General features: G+C 46.9%; 1 protein-coding gene across 1 annotated transcript in view; it reads left to right on the forward strand.

The window, feature by feature from the left end:
• SCARB2 (scavenger receptor class B member 2) overlaps nt 1-17893 on the forward strand; it is a 39935-nt gene that overhangs the window by 13505 nt on the left and 8537 nt on the right. Inside the window, exons 2-9 of the mRNA XM_077301132.1 lie at nt 377-534; nt 3720-3867; nt 9446-9634; nt 10494-10585; nt 11254-11373; nt 14398-14576; nt 16305-16423; nt 17337-17410. Coding sequence (XP_077157247.1) covers nt 377-534; nt 3720-3867; nt 9446-9634; nt 10494-10585; nt 11254-11373; nt 14398-14576; nt 16305-16423; nt 17337-17410 — 1079 coding nt within the window. The remainder of the gene's footprint in view (nt 1-376; nt 535-3719; nt 3868-9445; nt 9635-10493; nt 10586-11253; nt 11374-14397; nt 14577-16304; nt 16424-17336; nt 17411-17893) is intronic.

Consider the following 17893-nt stretch of genomic DNA (forward strand, 5'->3'; position numbering starts at 1 on the left):
TCAACCCAAAGGCTGGTGGAAGAGCTCCGTCTTACAGGCCCTGCGGAACTGCATTAGCTCTGACAGTGCCCGTAGCTCTTCCGGGAGCTCATTCCACCAAGCAGGGGCCAGGGCCAAAAAGGCCCTGCCACCGGTCAAGGCCACGTGGGCTGGATATGACCAATCTATTAGTATTTGCAGAGCGAAGAGCCCTGCGAGGGACATCGGGTGTTAGACAGTCTGAGAGCTTTCTGATATGATCCCACTCCCCCCCCAAAAACGACCCTATGATAGTACAGTCCAGGAAACGTTGCATCCCATGATCCCGCTGGTCACATAAATCAACTGTGTCGCTGTCCGTTGTGAATGTATCTAAATGGCCTTTGTTTTTCTTCAGGAAATAGTGCTGAAGAACGGTTCTGACACTTTAAAGCTATGGGAGGAGCCACCGCCACCTGTATACATGCAGTTCTATATGTTCAATGTAACCAATCCTTTAGAAGTCCTTGATGGTGAGATTCCCCGCGTGACAGAAATTGGACCCTACACTTACAGGTAATTTTTAATTGTCTCTTTGGACAGTAGTTTGGAAGGTGATGGCCTAGAGTCCAAAACTGGGTTCATTTTTGTTTTGGCGGGGGGGGGGGGACCAACATTCATACATAATTGGACAATCAATGAAGAGTTAAGAATATAATGAGAGCCCTGCTGGAACATACCAGTGGTCCATCTAGTCCAGGATCCTGTCTCACACAGTGGCCAACCAGTTCCTCTGGAGGGCCAACCACAGGGTAGAGAGGCTGAGGCCTTCATAAGAACATCAGAAGAGCCCTCCTGGGTCAGACCAGTGCAGGTCCATCTAGCCCATCCTGTCCCACACAGTGGCCAGCCAGTTCCTCTGGAGGGCCAACAACAGGACAGAGAGGCCGAGGCCTTCATAAGAACATCAGAAGACCCTGCTGGATCAGACCAGTGAAGGTCCATCTAGCCCATCCTGTCCCACACAGTGGCCAGCCAGTTCCTCTGGAGGGCCAACAACAGGACAGAGAGGCTGAGGCCTTCATAAGAACATCAGAAGACCCTGCTGGATCAGACCAGCGAAGGTCCATCTAGCCCATCCTGTCTCACACAGGGACCAACCAGTTCCTCTGGAGGGCCAACAACAGGGCAGAGAGGCCGAGGCCTTCCTAAGAACATCAGAAGAGCCCTGCTGGATCAGACCAGGGGTCCATCTAGTCCAGCCTCCTGTCTCACACAGCGACCAACCAGTTCCCACTTAGTCCATTCATAGAAAAATGGAGATCCGCTTGGGGTGCCCAATGCACATTGTGTGCAATCTTGCGTTCTGCAATCCACCGCCAAGGACTTTTACGACAGCCTTGAGTTGCCCAAAGGGCAAGAAGGCGTAGGTCCATCTTCTCCATCTTCTTGCTTTGTGCAGCCGTCCCAGAGCTGTGGATTTCAAAACCCTTTTCATGTTCGTGCCTGCTTTTGCCTTACTCATGCTCTGCCCACATTCTGACAACAAAGGTAGGGCTTTACTCTTAGGCAACTGACGTGCTCATTTGCAAGCTGGCGAGATCATTGGTGGCTCGGCTAGGGAAAGACCAGCGGAATTCTGTACTAATAGAAGCCAAACTAAATTTTGCCCAGCGGGCCTTTGTACATTTTCTGAAATTTCAATCTCCGCACCCTATGTTTTTTCGTTCGGATTGTGCAGTTGGAGAGCCAGCTTGGTGTAGTGGAGAACCAGGCTTGATTCCCCCTTCCTTCTCTGCATGCAGCCAGCTGGATGACCTTGGGCTCATGACAGTTCTGTTAGAGCATACTCAGTCCCACCTACCTCAGAGGATGTCTGATATAGGGGAGGAAGGGAAGGCCTTTGGGTAGTGAAAAGTGGGATATAAAAAACAACTCTCTTCTCCTCCTACATACTGTTCTGATGACACATACCTTGCTTGAAGTGTCCATGAAGGCAGCTGGTGACATAAGGGAAATCTAAGTTCTTCTGCCGGGGGGCCTTGAAAGTACTGGGTCAAGAGGCCACCCGTGAAATCTCTTTACCCTTCTACCCTGTAACTCTTAAGGGCAGTATGATTTGGAGGTTGGAGCACATATCCTGTACTAACTAAATTAAGGCATTGTGGCCATAATCTCAACTTTTTCCAGACAGTATCAGGGCAGCTGGGACGAAATAAACATTAATCTAGAAAAGGAGAGGGGAGCCATGGTAATTCTGCCTTTCCCTTTACAGCAGGGGTTGTCAACCTGTGGTCCTCCAGATGTCCATGGACTACAATTCCCATGAGCCCCTGCCAGCAAACGCTGGCAGGGGCTCATGGGAATTGTAGTCCATGGACATCTGGAGGACCACAGGTTGACTACCCCTGCTTTACAGTGCTGGTAACAGGACAGTGGAGCCCTTCTTAAACGCTGAGTTGAACAGTAGAGTTGTCGCCTGTTCTTGCACAACCCCCAGGTAAATTGAGACACTGCAAGAGCCTGCAGTTTCTGTTCATGAGCTGCCAGCTGGTGCGTTAAAGAGCAGGGTTTCTCGATTAGGGTTTCTGGGCAGCCCTGGAAGGGTTTTCTGATTGGACAGGCATTAATTAATTTTCAATATACTTTTTAAATGTGTTAAACCTTTATTATCATTTTTATTATTTAGACTTTTAGCCCGCCACTCCCTACGAAGGCTCCTGGCGGGTTACAACAGTAAAAACCCCAATAAAAACTCCGATAAACCAATATATAATTAGAACCTAAGCCAAGTATCTGACGGCGGACTAAAATACCAATCCACCCACTCTCTGATAAGGGGAAGGGAAGGGGTGGGAAGCAGCAACCCTTCATAGATTGACAAAGAGGGGTCCAGCTCTCCCTGGTGCGCTGGCCTCAACTGTAAACCTGGCGGAAGAGCTCCGTTGTACAGGCCCTGTGGAATGTCGAAAGCTCCCGCAGGGCTCATAGCTCTTCTGGGAGCTCATTCCACCAGCTCATTTATTGGGTGATATGTCCATCCATGGTCGTGTTGACCTGCCGCCCCTCCCAAAATGGCCAATGATGGGCCTGGAGGGGATGGGAAGGGGAGGGGCCCCAGGTGGGCGTGTCCACAGCTCTTCTTCCCCACCATATTCTGCACGATTGTACCACTTCTGGGGTTTCTCAAAGCCTGGAGAATGTTTCAGGGGGTTCTCAGTGGTGAAAAGGTTGAGAAAGGCTGCTATACAGCGATGAATACGGAACGCAGCAAAATCTAAACTTATTCAGTGTTAACTTTTCTAAAATGCCAACACCATGTGGGGAAAGGAAGAGTGTGGCGTCTTAAGGTACAGTTAAGTTTCAAAGCAGGCCCCATGTTGGAAAGGTTGAGAAACCCCTGGCTGTAGCAAAACTGGAAAAATGCTAAACCTTTTTTGTTTGTTTGCTTCAGTTCCCTTAGGATGTGTCATCATTGACCCAGCCCCTGGCTAGCCCAGGAGCAGGTATACCAGTATGGGGAGGCAGAGATTTTTACCATGTGCCTTTAAGTAAAGTTTGGGAATGTTTTATTGGGATTTTAATGGGATTTTATTGTGATGGGGTTTTATCAATTGTTACCCGCCACAAGCCGGTTTAACTGGGCGTGATGGGATATAAATTTAATAATAAAATAAGAATAAAATAAAATTGAGAACTGGATTTGACATTGGCTTGATGCGTGCAAAGGTTTTGAAGCCGCTCTTTGTTTCCCCTTCTAGGGAACAGAGACCCAAAGTGGACGTTCACATTTTGGAGAACGGCACCAAAGTATCTTTCCTGAACCCGAGGACTTATTTCTTCGTACCAGAGATGTCGGTGGGAGACTCACACGTTGATCTCATCAGGACTGTAAACGTGCCCGCGGTGGTAAGTCCGGGTTTTGTGGGCTGCTGGGAAAGCAAACAACAGGCGTTGAAAAGTCATAGAATCATAGGGTTGGAAGGGGCCATACAGGCTATAGAATCATAGAATCATAGAGTTGGAAGGGGCCATACAGGCTATAGAATCATAGAATCATAGAGTTGGAAGGGGCCATACAGGCTATAGAATCATAGAATCATAGAGTTGGAAGGGGCCATACAGGCTATAGAATCATAGAATCATAGAGTTGGAAGGGGCCATACAGGCTATAGAAACATAGAATCATAGAGTTGGAAGGGGCCATACAGGCTATAGAATCATAGAATCATAGAGTTGGAAGGGGCCATGCAGGCCATCTAGTCCAACCCCCTGCTCAACGCAGGATCAGCCCTAAGCATCCTAAAGCATCCAAGAAAAGTGTGTCTCCAAGTCATCTAGTTTCAGGAGTCGAGAGGCAGACTTAGCCAAGTCAGTCTTCGATGGCATCACCTGTAAAATGGGAACAATAGCAATCTGAGCAATTGTAAATCATCAGTCCTTTGCAAATTAGAAACGCCAGGCGGGGTGAGTCTGCCATGAAAACGGTAGAGGGCATCACCCCAAGGGTCAGACATAACCTAGTGCTTGCACAGGGGATACCTTTACCTTTTCCTTTAATGGAAACAGGCACATTTTCTGTCTGTTAGGGTACAGAGTATTCCTCACCTCCCAAGACAGTTAAAATAAAAAAATCAAGGGAGGTTTCCTGTGTTATATATTTTTGCTGCCCCCACCCCCAGCCCCGGAACTCACCAGGGTCTTCTGCAGCCTAGTGTCCAGCCGGGCTCCAGGCCCTTCCTTGTTTCCTCCAGAGCCATCATTGGCCACTTTCAGAGGGGGCAAATTGACCTGTCTACATAAGGGGGGGAAATCTCAATTAAAAAAAAAAAGAAGTAAAAAAAAATCCTCCCAATGTTGCTGCACAGGGACTTGCAAGATTGCAGTTAGGAATTCCTGCAGGATTGTAGTTAGGAATTCCTGACATAGCTCCTGCAAGGATTTAAGAAAAAATTCTGGCCAATTGGCTGCTCTAAATTCTCCTTATTTTTATTTTGTTCTTTTAAATGTTTGCAACTTGAGTTTCCCTTTTAGGGAAGTGTTGATTCTTTCAAATAATGAAAAGTATGAACCAAACAATAGCCGTTCAGGACGTTTATATATGAAACAGTTGAAAGAATTAGAGGAACTTTATATTAGAAATGATACCACTGAAGAGGAAAGAAATTGAAAACAGGAAATAGAATTATATAAAATATATCCGGAATCTGCTGGTGCCTTTTGTTTGGTTCATATTTTATATTAGTTTATATTGTTTATATTATTTGAAAGAATCAACATTTCCCCATAAGGGAATCTCAAGTTGTGAACCTTTAAAAGAACAAAATAAAAATAAAAATAAGGAGAATTTAGAGCAGCCAGTTGGCTGGAGTTTATTCTTAATTTCCGAACTAGCAAATCTGACCAGCCTTCTTTGCACCTTTTGTAGCTCCTGCAAGGGGCAGACTCAAATACACAAGCAGATGAAGCCGAAATGCAGGAGCCAGGAGGAGCAGTTTTTAAAGAATGCACTGGGAAAGTAGAGAGAATAAAACCAACACTTTGGTTGCACCTGCTGCTGAGCCAACATTGTTTTAATCCACACGCCCAGTCAAATCTGCAGTGGACAGTTAGGTGCTCTCCTGGACAACAGCTCTAGCAGGGCATGTCCACGTTATAAAAACACTTGTCATGCACCAGGAATGCTGTCTCTGCGGATTTTACAGGGGCAACGCAGCAGAGAAGGTGTGTGCGTTAGAAATTCCACGCACACGCAACGCCCATTAAGCCAGGTGACTCTTTTAACAGGCAAGGAACAGGTACATTGGCATGTCAGCAGCTAAATCTTCCATTAATAAAACAATAGCAAAATAAGTAAGCTTGCATACTAAAAGGTGCCTACGAAGAGCTGTGTACTATCAGATGTAGGTTCAGCTTTAACCTTTATGGCTGCAATCCTAAGGGCACTTTCGTGGGAGTAAGCCCTGATGGAGAACATTGACTTGCAAGTTGGCCTGCCAACTTGGTTGTCTCCTAAGGGTTCTTGGAACCTTGTGGCGTCTTCGGGATTATCGGATGCGTTGCAGCATAAGCTTTTGTGCGTTAGCTTTCACTCTGCCAAATCTCAGGTTGCGAAACGGTGTCTTGCTTCTCTCTCTTCGCTTCAGCCTCTCGCCTGTAATTTGAGAATTAAACGCGATCAGCCTCCCAGCTTCCCTGGCCAGGCCAAGCCAGTCAGAGGCCTAAAAACGAATGGATAAAATTGTGCGGCGATCCAGGATTAAGGCCTTCATTGGCTTTGCAATGCCTCTAGTTTCTTCCGCAGTTCCAGCTGGTATATACAGCTTTCCCCGCCAGCCGTCCGAGGCTGCTGACCAGAAAGCAGCTGACTCTCCCCGGCAGCGGCTGATGATGTCAACCGTTTGTCTTTTGTCGGGGCAGTTCAATGGTACAAATGTTCACATTGTTGTCGCTGCATGGAGGGCCAGCCCAGATGCAAAAAGCAAACGCTTCGCCATGTGGATTCCAGGCGGGGTAGCCCGGCCAGTCGGTCAAAGCAAAATGTCATCCTTTTATTTATTCATTTGTACCCTGCCTTTGTTCCCGTGAGGACCCAAGGAGGCTTACACAGTTCTCCTCTCCTCTGTTTTATCGTTGCAACTGCCCTGCAAGGTAGGTTGATCTGAGAGAATGCGTGGCCCAAGCTCACCTACCGAATGGGGATTTGAACCCAGGTCTCCCAGTGCAGTCCTCTTAACCTCTATACCCCTATGAGAGCCAGCTTGGTGTAGTGCAGGGGTGGCCAAACTGTGCTTCTCCAGATGTCCGTGGAATACAATTCCCACGAGCCCCTGCCAGCACCATGGACTACAAATCCCATGAGCCCTTGCCTGCACCGTACCAGAGGCTCCTGGGAATTGTAGTCCATAGACATCTGGAGAACTACAGTTAGGCCACCCCTGGACTGTAGCAGTTAAGAGCGGCAATCTCTAATCTGGGGAACGGAGTTTGATTTCTCACTCCTCCTCCCCACGCAGCCGGCTGGGTGACCTCGGACCACCTTGGGCAGCTGATGCAGTGGGGTATACGCCATGAAAGCTTATGGGGAGGCGTTGGCCACTGCTCATTCACACGCGTTTATTGTGGAGACTCCCACCTGGTCACTGCTAATTGTATGGTGCCACTTCTTTTGTAGCGCAAAGCAAATCCCTTCCTTATATAATCCCTTCGCTGTGGTATGTCTTGCCTTAGGCGCATTCATTTGCATTGTTTTTCCAGTTCTGTCACCTTCGTCTGAATTGTGCGGAAGAGGTACAGCTCCTCGGGTGGGACAGCTCAGCATCCTTCCATTGCACCTGGCCAAGTTATGTCCTAATTTCTCCACTCCTACTCGTGCCAGTTAATTTTGTTTGCTGGCACTCCGCCATCTTTACAATTAGCCTTTAGGTGTTGGGGGTACTTGACTTCAAAAGGCAGGTAATGAAGAGTGCAGTCAAGTCACAGGTGGCTTACGAAAAGCCCGTTGGGTTTGCGAGGTAAGAGACTTCAGAAGTGGCTTGCCATGGCCTGATTCTGCTAGGCAGACCTGGAATACCTCACTGGTCTCCCATCCAGGTACTAACCACGGCTGACCCTCCTTAGCAGCCCAGGTTTAGCGAGATAAGGGCTATCCTGGGGCAGTCAGGTGTGGTGGCGAAGGGGAGCTCACCACTTCCTTAGGCTGACCTCCTCTCCTTGGATCATCCTCGTTGTTTTTCTCTGCACCCTCTCAATTTTGTCCTCGTCCCTTTTGCAGGGAGGCCTCCAGAACTGCACACAGGGCTCCAGGTAGGGTCTGACCAATGCGGTATACAGCAGGGCTATGACATCTTGTGATTTTGATGTGATGGCTCTGTTGATACAGCCCAAGTTCTTGCATTGCGAAGCAGCGAGAAAAGTACATTTCACTGCCTTATCCTATGCCTAATTGTGTAAACCTCTATCCTGTCACCCCTCGTTTCTCCAAGCTGAAGACCCCAACCTCTTTAACAGTCCTTTTTAGGGAAGGTGGTCCATCCCCTTAAGCATTTTCATTACCCTTTTCTGCAGTTTTTCCAACGCTATAATCTCTTTTTCCAGGTGCGTTGAGCAGCACTGTACAAAGTATTTCCAATTAGGCTGCACCATAAATTTATACAAGGGCATTGTCGTTGGCCCTTCAGAGGAACTGGATGGCCACTGAGTGAGACAGGAGGCTGGACTAGATGGACCACTGGTCTGACCCAGCAGGGCTCTTCTGATATTCTTAGGAAGGCCTCGGCCTCTCTGCCCTGTTGCTGGCCCTCCAGAGGCACTGGCTGGCCCCTGTGTGAGACAGGAGGCTGGACTAGATGGACCCCTGGTCTGACCCAGCAGGGCTCTTCTGATGTTCTTTCCAACTCTGACCTGAGAAATTCCTGGATATTTGGTGGCAGAGCCTGTGGAAGAGGGATTTTGCCTAAAACCTATGATATACCATGGAGTCCACCCATTTTCTGCAGGGGGCTGCATCCTTATAGTCTTGAATGAATCAAACTCCTGGAAGTATAGGTCTCACCTGGATGTATGCAGCCATAGTCACCCTATAGAAGAGTCATGCCATGCCTTGGTTATTTTGTCTGACCTGAGACTGAGAAAGGTGAAATGCCCATTAAGAAGCTTGTGTCCACATGAGGGTCAACCAGTAAATAGATTAAAAACACGACCTTCTCCACAGTGGCATTGTTATTTTTGAATGCCCTTCCAATAATTGTTTTTTGTTGTCTTTCATTTGTTTTTCTACTATTCAAGAACTTACTTTCTTTGGCTTCCATGTGGACAGGGGCAGTTCTGAGCTGTATTGCTTTAAACTGGTTTTCATTCTCTCGTGGTTGGACCTTAACCTGCTCATTTGCATATAACTGGAAAAAAGATAAAGCGATGCTCCAAAGACATAAGCATTGTTTTATTTGCTAATTGGTTTAGGCTGTGTGGGTTTTGTGGGATTAACCATGCTTTTGGGATTAGGGATTCAAAGTCCACATTCTGCTATGCTTCAGGGAATGTAGATTGCACATTACACTTTTTTTTGGGGGGGGGGGGAAGGAAGCCACAGTGCAGTGTTAGAGCCAGCTTGGCGTGGTGGTTAAGAGTGGCAACCTCTACTGTGGAGAACTGGGTTTGATTCCCCATGCCTCCTCCATATGCACCCAGCTGAGTGACCTTGAGCCAGTCATAGTTCTCTCAGAGCTCTCTCAGCCCCACCTCCCTCACAGGATGTCTGTTGTTGGGAGAGGAAGGGGAGGCAATTGTGAACCGCTCGGAGACTCCTTTGGGTAAGTAAAAAGCGGGGTACAAAAAGCCAGCTCTTCTTCACCTGTTTGGCACGTAGAACCAAGTCACAGGATTGGCCTCTCGTGAAATCTTTGAGTGCCAATGATTGAGTTGGGAACTAGATGTGCCAGTGGTCTGAACTGGCGCAATGCTGACCCTCCACCCTCTTCCACTTCAGGTTGCAATGGAGATGGCTGCGGAGACCACCCTGCGGTTTCCTATGGAGTTACTTCTCCTCTTGTACAGGGAAGAAATGTTCTCGATACACACCGTTCACGAATGGCTGTGGGGCTACGAGGACAAATTCCTCCAGACCATGCACAAAATGCGTCCTGGTGTCAACCCGGAATTCGGCTTTTTTTATAAGGTGAGCTTTCTGTTTATATTGGACTTGTTTCCTGATCAAGAATTCTGTTCCCGCATCCCACCCCCCAAAAAAACCCTCTGGCTGCGTGCTGCATAACTGGGGGGTGCTTTTGCAGCAGAGTCACGGTATCACTTCCTGTCACATGTCTGGAATTGGCCTTATGCAACGCTCCAGCGGTACCCTAGACTTGGTGGCTAATTTTCAAATGCTTGGGTTTTATTGTCTGATGAGTTATGGCTGCGACAGATCACCTTTGCTTCCATTGCAAATAATACAGGTTGGGGTTGGAAATAATGTGGGCCAGTTTGACCTGGACTGATTCTGCACTTACTTTGTTTTTTTCCGTTGTGGATTCTGCTGAATTCAGATCGATTTGAACTCGGGTCTTCCTCTATTCTGCCCCCCCCCCCCAATTGAAACAGAAAGTGTTCTCCACTTGATTGGGGAAGCTCAGAATGGGGAGGGGAGCCAAGCGCAGCAAGAGTCTCTTTCTTTTCTTGAATGGGGAGGGGAGAGGATTGGAGACAGTAGAGGAGGGGGGGGGAATAAATCCAAGAGGCAAATCTCTGCTGAGAGAAGTTAGGGCTTCTGGAGCGCAGTCACTTTAAGACAAGCCTTGCAACCGGGAACCAGGAAGTCTTTGAACTGACACCCTGGCCAATCAGGGAAGACAGTCTTGATACCAGGCATGAAGAAGGGAGTTAATTCTAAAAAAGCACTCTTTCTTCTGGATGTTAGCAACGGTCAAAGATGTCTCCCCTGCAAAATGCTCTAAAACGTAACACCAAAACAGGCCACCTGATTCCACCAAACTGTAGAAATGAAAATTTGACACTTCTCTCCTCTTACTTCTTTGTAGATGAATGGAACGGATGATGGAGAATACATTGTTCTCAGTGGAGAACAGAACTATATGGACTTCACAAGGATCATTGAATGGAAAGGAAAAGAGTAATTTAATCTCTCTCTCTCTCTCTCTCTCTCTCTCTCTCTCTCTCTCTCTCTCTCTCTCTCTCTCTCTCTCTCTCTCTCTCTCTGCTGTTTCCAGGCAATGCAAAATGGAAGTGTTACAAAAAGGTTCTTAAGAAGTTGCTGTTCTTGAGTTCAGCCAACCTCCCTAATTTATATAGCTCCTTTCTTCGTGGTTCAGGCCAGCTTGTAATAATTTGGCTAGAAACATTTTCAGTGAACACCAAAAATCAAATCTCCTTGCGTTTAATTCCTCACCTCTGCCCCTGAGGCTGCTCCCAGTTCACTCCGAACTTCCTGCATCCTACATAAGGTGCCTGTTGTGGAGGAAAGAGGGAAAGGCGATTGGAAGGAAGGAAGGAAGGAAGGAAGGAAGGAAGGAAGGAAGGAAGGAAGGAAGGAAGGAAGGAAGGAAGGAAGGAAGGAAGGAAGGAAGGAAGGAAGGAAGGAAGGAAGGAAGGAAGGAAGGAAGGAGTCAGCGAGCTTGGGTGCAAAACTGCAGAGTGGCTGTCTTCCTTTCAAGGACGGGACATCCTTTTATCCATCACAGTTAGCCACAATTTCTTTCATTTCTAGCTGTCTGCCAAGTACTGATTGGCCGCGCTCTGCACAGTTCTTCATCCTTCTAACCTAATCTCCTCTTCTTACAGCCATCTAGACTGGTGGACGACTCCACAGAGCAATATGATAAATGGAACCGATGGGTCTTCTTTTCACCCACTGATAGACCCGGAGGAAACTGTCCATATTTTTGCCTCGGACTTCTGCAGGTAAGATTGGGAAGCATCCCCCTGAGTTTCTAAAAGGCATTACTGGAATTTCTCCTGCACCCTCCACTGGGACAACACCGCTCGCCGTTCTTGGTGACCCTCCTGAACTTGGAGGGGCCATGGCTCAATGGAAGAACATCCCGGTTCAATCCCCGGTATCTCCAGTTAAACCAGCGGTTCTCAACCTGGGGCTTGCAACTCCTAGGGGGGTTGATTGACCCTTTTCCCAGAGGTTTCCGCCACCACGCTGCCTTCCTAATGGTGCAAGAGTTGTGCGCAGCAATCATGAAAGCTTGAGGTGGCCAGCGGCACAGAGGGAAGGGACACTGCCCCTCCACACCATGGCACTGGTCACCTCAGGCTTCCGTGATCCCCAGCGCACAACTCTACGACCTCGGTGACCAAAAGGGGGTCGTGCCATCAGGTAGGTTGAGAACCACTGAGAGCCAGTTTGGTGTAGTGGTTAGGAGTGCGGACTTCTAATCTGGCATGCCGGGTTCGATTCTGCACTCCCCCACATGCAGCCAGCTGGGTGACCTTGGGCTCGCCACGGCACTGATAAAACTGTTCTGACCGGGCAGTGATATCAGAGCTCTCTCAGCCTCACCTACCCCACAGGGTGTCTGTTGTGTGGAGACAAAAGGGAAGGTGACTGTAAGCCGCTTTGAGCCTCCTTTGGGTAGGGAAAAGCAGCACATAAGAACCAACTCTTCTTCTTCTTCTTAAACCATCTGGCAGTAGTGATGGGAAAGAGCTGTACCCAAGACTGGAGACCTGTTTCCAGTCTGAGTAGACAATTTTGACTTGGGTGGACCAGGAGTCTGCTTCAGTGTAAGACAGTTTCAGGTGTCCGTACACATCCTTAATGGTGTTCTTGAGAAGAAGGTTGCAATTTGACTTCCCCAAATCTTCTGGCGACCCAGGTTCCTGAACTTCTTCTCCACACACTTTTCATCAGAACATCATATTTTGAAAGTAGAGCTGTATCACACCTGTCTATTCCATCCTGGTCAGTGACTTACACATTTCTATTCTTGCGTTACCTTTTGTGAACTGCAGTCGACTTCATTGTGAACTGCAGCCGACTTCACAAAGAAGATAGCATTCCACAAAAACAAGGATGAAAACATCACACCAGAGCACTGCCATGGGTAAAACATAGGATAGAGAGCCAGCGTGGTGTCATGGTTAGGAGTGGTGGCCAGGTTTGATTCCCCACCCCTTAACCTGCAGCCAGCTGGGTATCCTTGGGCTAGCCACAGTTTTCTTAGAGCTGTTCTCACTCCTTTAGATAGTAAAAAGTCGGATACAAAAAACAAACAGCTCTTCCTCCTCCTCCTTTAATTTTAGGATCTAGGACATCCAGTTTCAAAGCCATGGGGTTTTCTGGATGACCTGGGGCTAGTCACTCTTTGTTCCACCTGTCTCCCAGGGAAAACTGACACAGGCCAGCCCAGATTCCTTGGAGGGAGGGTGGAATAAAAATAAACAGAACAAAGAGATGATGACTTTGTTGGTCATCAGTGTGCCGCAAGACTCCTGTATATACTGTATTTACTCTTGATAAACTTGGCTCTTATATTTTGTAAAGACCTATGGCTATATACAAATACATTCTGCTGCTACTATTACTACTGTATTTACTAAAAGGCAAGACTAGGGTTTTCCCCAGGTGTGCAATTAAAGAGAGAGAGAGAGAGAGAGAGAGGAACACGGTCTTCATTTGGGGCTGTCTTCTTCGTGAGTAAATACAAAAACTAGTTCCTAGGTTTCATCTCACTTGAGTGTTGCTGAACATTGCCTGAAAAAAATAGAACTGTCGGTGGAAATGATGACTGGTAAACTTCAAGCAGCGGCTGGACAGAGACTTTTCCCAGATTCCTTTAGGCTGATACTACACTGAGCAGGGGGTTGGACTAGATGGCCTCCATGGCCTCTTCCCACTCTAGGATTCTGTGAGTCCAGTTCAGCAGAGGAATGGGCTGCCTCAGGAGGTGGGGAGCTCCCCCTCACTGGCGGTCTTCAAGCAGTGGCTGGACAGATCCTTCTTCTGAGTGCTTGTGGCTGATCCTGCATTGAGCAGGGGGTGGGACTAGATGGCCTGTCTGGCCCCTTCCTACTCTATGATTCTAGGTCTGTTTGCTTCCAGTCAAGATGCAGTCAATCAAGAAACTGGGAACTGTAGAGATCAACTGAGATTTCACCATCTTCTTATCAGTAAAAATAAAATGCTGCTGTTAGAATGCCTTCATCCTCATCCAATTTGTTAATTTGCTTATTTTTGCAGGCTGTGTCCACACTGGGGGGGGGATCTTTTGACTCTTTTAAGCAGGGAACAGTTCTCCCAGGACTGGACACCAACTTGTTTAACTGGATGGGATTTTATTAGAGCTTACTGTAGGAGGGCAAGTAGCTGTGACTTTGCTGCATTCTGCAGGAGGTTGAACTAGACCAGGGGTAGTCAAACTGCGGCCCTCCAGATGTCCATGGACTACAATTCCCATGCTGGCAGGGGCTCCTGGGAATTGTAGTCCATGGACATCTGGAGGGCCGCAGTTTGACTACCCCTGGACTAGACGGCCCTGGAGGTACCTTCCAACTCTATGATTCTCATAGAATCATAGAATCATAGAGTTGGAAGGGGCAATACAGGCCATCTAGTCCAACCCCCTGCTCAATGCAGGATCAGCCCTAAGCATCCTAAAGCAGTTTCTTTAGATTCTGCGAGTCTATAAACTGAGCAGGTGAAACATGGCATCATAAGTTTTAATAATGCTTTTAATGCTTTTAAATGCTTTTAATTATGGTTATATAGATCAGGGGTAGTCAACCTGTGGTCCTCCAGATGTTCATGGACTACAATTGGACTACAATTGTAGTCCATGGACATCTGGAGGACCACAAGTTGACTACCCCTGGTACAGATGATGTATGTGGAATGCATATTGTGAATTGCCCCAAGCCTATTAAGAAATAAGACGATTTCAAGATGGCAGACCTCACGTTATCCATGCCTCTTTACAGGTCTCTGTCTCTCGAGTTCGAGAAGTACCTTAAAGTGAAGGGTGTCCCAGCCTACCGGTTTGTGCCGCCCTTATCGTTCTATGAAAGTGGCGCCGTCAATAAGGACAATGCAGGGTTTTGTGTCCCTGCGGGGCATTGCCTTAAGGCAGGAGTCCTGAACATCAGCACCTGCATGCAAGGTATGTGAGCCATAAAGTGGCAAGCTGAGGGCAGAAACTAAGGTTTGCCAGTTCTGGCACTACCTGGGCTGGGGGAGACGGTAAACGGCTGTTTTAGGGAGTTTGTTCTGGTTCTTATTTGCTGCGGGCCATCAGCTTTCCAAAAGCAAGATTGAGGATGCCTGCTGCAGGGGGAGGAAGGGTAGGCAATTGTAAGCCGCTTTGAGGCTCCGTTTTGGTAGTGAAAAGCAGGGTTCAAAAAAAACAACTCTTCTTTTAAGTGTTACCCCATGAACCTAAGTCACAGTGTAACACGACCCAGTGTGAAAAAGCCAATAAGCAAAACATTTTTCGCAACGATACAAACATGTAACTAGTACAAAAACTTCAGATGACCCTTTCGTATTCTTGATAGTGCCCCTGGTAGAAACCCGGGTCTTCCTTTCAGGTACGTATGGTATTAGAGCAGGGGTAGTCAAACTGCGGCCCTCCAGATGTCCGTGGACTACAATTCCCATGAGCCCCTGCCTGCATTTGCTGGCAGGGGCTCTTGGGAATTGTAGTCCATGGACATCTGGAGGGCCGCAGTTTGACTACCCCTGTATTAGAGTTTTATTTAATTGTATTTATTAGCCAATAAGATCCTGGAAATAGCTGCATGTTGCAAAACGTTTAGCTGCTGTTTACTGGAGAAGGATTCAAATAAATTGACTCAGACCTTAAATATTCATTGTTATTGTTGTTATGTGCGAAGTCGTGTCCGACCCATTGCGACCCCATGGACAATGATCCTCCAGGCCTTCCTGTCCTCTGCCATTCCCCGGAGTCCATTTAGGTTTGCACCTACTGCTTCAGGGACTCCATCCAGCCACCTCATTCTCTGTCGTCCCCTTCTTCTTTTGCCCTCGATCGCTCCCAGCATTAGGCTCTTCTCCAGGGAGTCCTTCCTTCTCATGAGGTGGCCAAAGTATTTGAGTTTCATCTTCAGGATCTGGCCTTCTAAAGAGCAGTCAGGGCTGATCTCCTCTAGGACTGATCGGTTTGTTCGCCTTGCAGTCCAAGGGACTCGCAAGAGTCTTCTCCAGCACCAGAGTTCAAAAGCCTCAATTCTTTGACGCTCGGCCTTCCTTATGGTCCAACTTTCGCAGCCATACATTGCAACTGGGAAGACCTTAGCCTTGACTAAACGCACTTTTGTTGGCAGGGTGATGTCTCTGCTTTTTAGGATGCTGTCTAGATTTGCCATAGCTTTCCTCCCCAGGAGCAAGCGTCTTTTAATTTCTTTGCTGCAGTCCCCATCTGCAGTGATCTTGGAGCCCAGGAAAATAGAATCTGTCACTATCTCCATTTCTTCCCCATCTATTTGCCAGGAAAAATTTGCCAGGAAAAAAAATATTCATTACTCTTATCTTATTTATCTTAATCGGAGGAATCTACTAAGTTTTATTTTGTATGCGTGTTTATATGTTCGGCAATAGTTGGCATTTACTATTCAGTTTTATTTTTAGTATGCCAATAAAGGTCCTTTTGGGGAAGGCACTGGTAAACCACCCCGTATTGAGTCTGCCATGAAAACGCTAGAGGGCGTTTTCTTGTCTGACCAAGGGATACCTTTACCTTCACAGGGGATACCTTTACCTTTAAGGTCCTTTACATACTAAGTGTATTTTTTAAACACTTCAAGCCAGGTATTTTAAAATGGATTTGTTGGTAACATTTGGGGCTCTAAAATAATTATTATTTTTCTAGGGGCACCAATAATATTGTCGTCTCCACATTTCTACATGTCCGATGAGGAATATATCAAGAGCATTGATGGCATGCATCCAAACAAAGAGGATCATGAGACATTCCTAGACATAAACCCAGTAAGCCTCCCCACTCATTGTCTGTTCCTCAAAACAAGAATTTGGTCTCCCTTACCCAATAGTGGAATTTGGGACTTTGGCTTTATTGCTTTCAAATATCTCAGCACAGCTTGGCCGTTAGGATCAGGCATTTTCATAGCTCACTTTCTTTCTCTACCCTTCTTCCCTGAGACTGGAGGGGGCGTGGCTCAGTTGTAGATAGGGTAGCTTGGTCTTTCTCAGTGAGTTTACCATTGAGAAACTCCTGAAGCATTCCTCAGGCTTTGAGGAACCTCAGAAGTGGGGTGATCATGCAGAATATGGTTGGGAACCAGAGCTGTGGACACGCCCACCTGGGGCCCCTCCCCTTCCCACCCCCTCCAGTCATATCATTGGCCATTTGGGGAGGGGCGGCCTTCAAAAATATCTATCTAAATTACATAATAATTATGTAATTTATTATTAGTTATTAGTATTATTAGTTCGCTCCGGAAATTCTACTTGTTGATTTAACAGAACTCTTGACTCCACAAGAGGCCAGAAAACTGATTGTGCCGCAAAGGGTGAGGATAAATCTAAATTACACCCAAATATTTTAATGAAAATATTTTCGAAGACAGGCTTGAAGGGGAAAAAAAGCAGCAAGGAAACTTCCCTTCAACTGGGCCTGTGTGTTCTGAATCCCAGTGCCCAATGTACATATTCAGCCAATTTAATTACTTGTTTTAAAAAGCAAGGCATTCCCATCTGTTTTCGTCCACACACTGTTCTGCATTCATAAATGTTTGAAGTCTTCTTGGCTAGTTCCATCCTTGCACACCACTAAGCAAAATCCATATTAAATTTGTAGGAACGCTTATTTGTTCATTTGTTTTTAAACGACACTGACAAGGAATTTTCCAGAATTGTAAATGGCATGTCCCTTGCTTCACAGATGACCGGATTATTGGTACGAGCGTGCAAACGCTTACAAATCAATGTCTATGTAAGAAGTCTCTCAGGTTTTTTGTAAGTATCCTTTTGACATCTATTTCCATGTTAACGGTGGGGGAGGGACTGAAATGGAAGGGGTCAATTCATACTGAAGCCCCACATGATACACCATTTGCCTAATATCTAGTGCTGTGCCTTTTTATTTATTTATATTTATTATTTGGACTTATTACCCGCCACTCCCGGAAGCAGCTGGTGGCGGGGTAAAATTTGTCCATAATAAGACCCCCATAAAACCCCATTAAAACACTCTAGGACATAAAAACCATACGACAGAATCAATATCCCAAAAAGACATGGTGTTAGTCAACCTCCTAAACCCCCCAATAACATCTGCACAGAGGCGTGGGAAGAAGGAGCACAGATGACAAAGGCTTAACATCGCTTGGTGTAGTGGGGACCCCTGGGGACCTTGCTGCTTTTTCACTCCCCGGTTTGATCTCTTGACATTTTGCAGCAAAGGTGCAGTGTCTTTTATGAGATCTTTTATGAGACCAT

The sequence above is a fragment of the Paroedura picta genome, chromosome 10 (assembly GCF_049243985.1).
Source record: "Paroedura picta isolate Pp20150507F chromosome 10, Ppicta_v3.0, whole genome shotgun sequence".
Lineage (NCBI taxonomy): Eukaryota > Metazoa > Chordata > Lepidosauria > Squamata > Gekkonidae > Paroedura > Paroedura picta.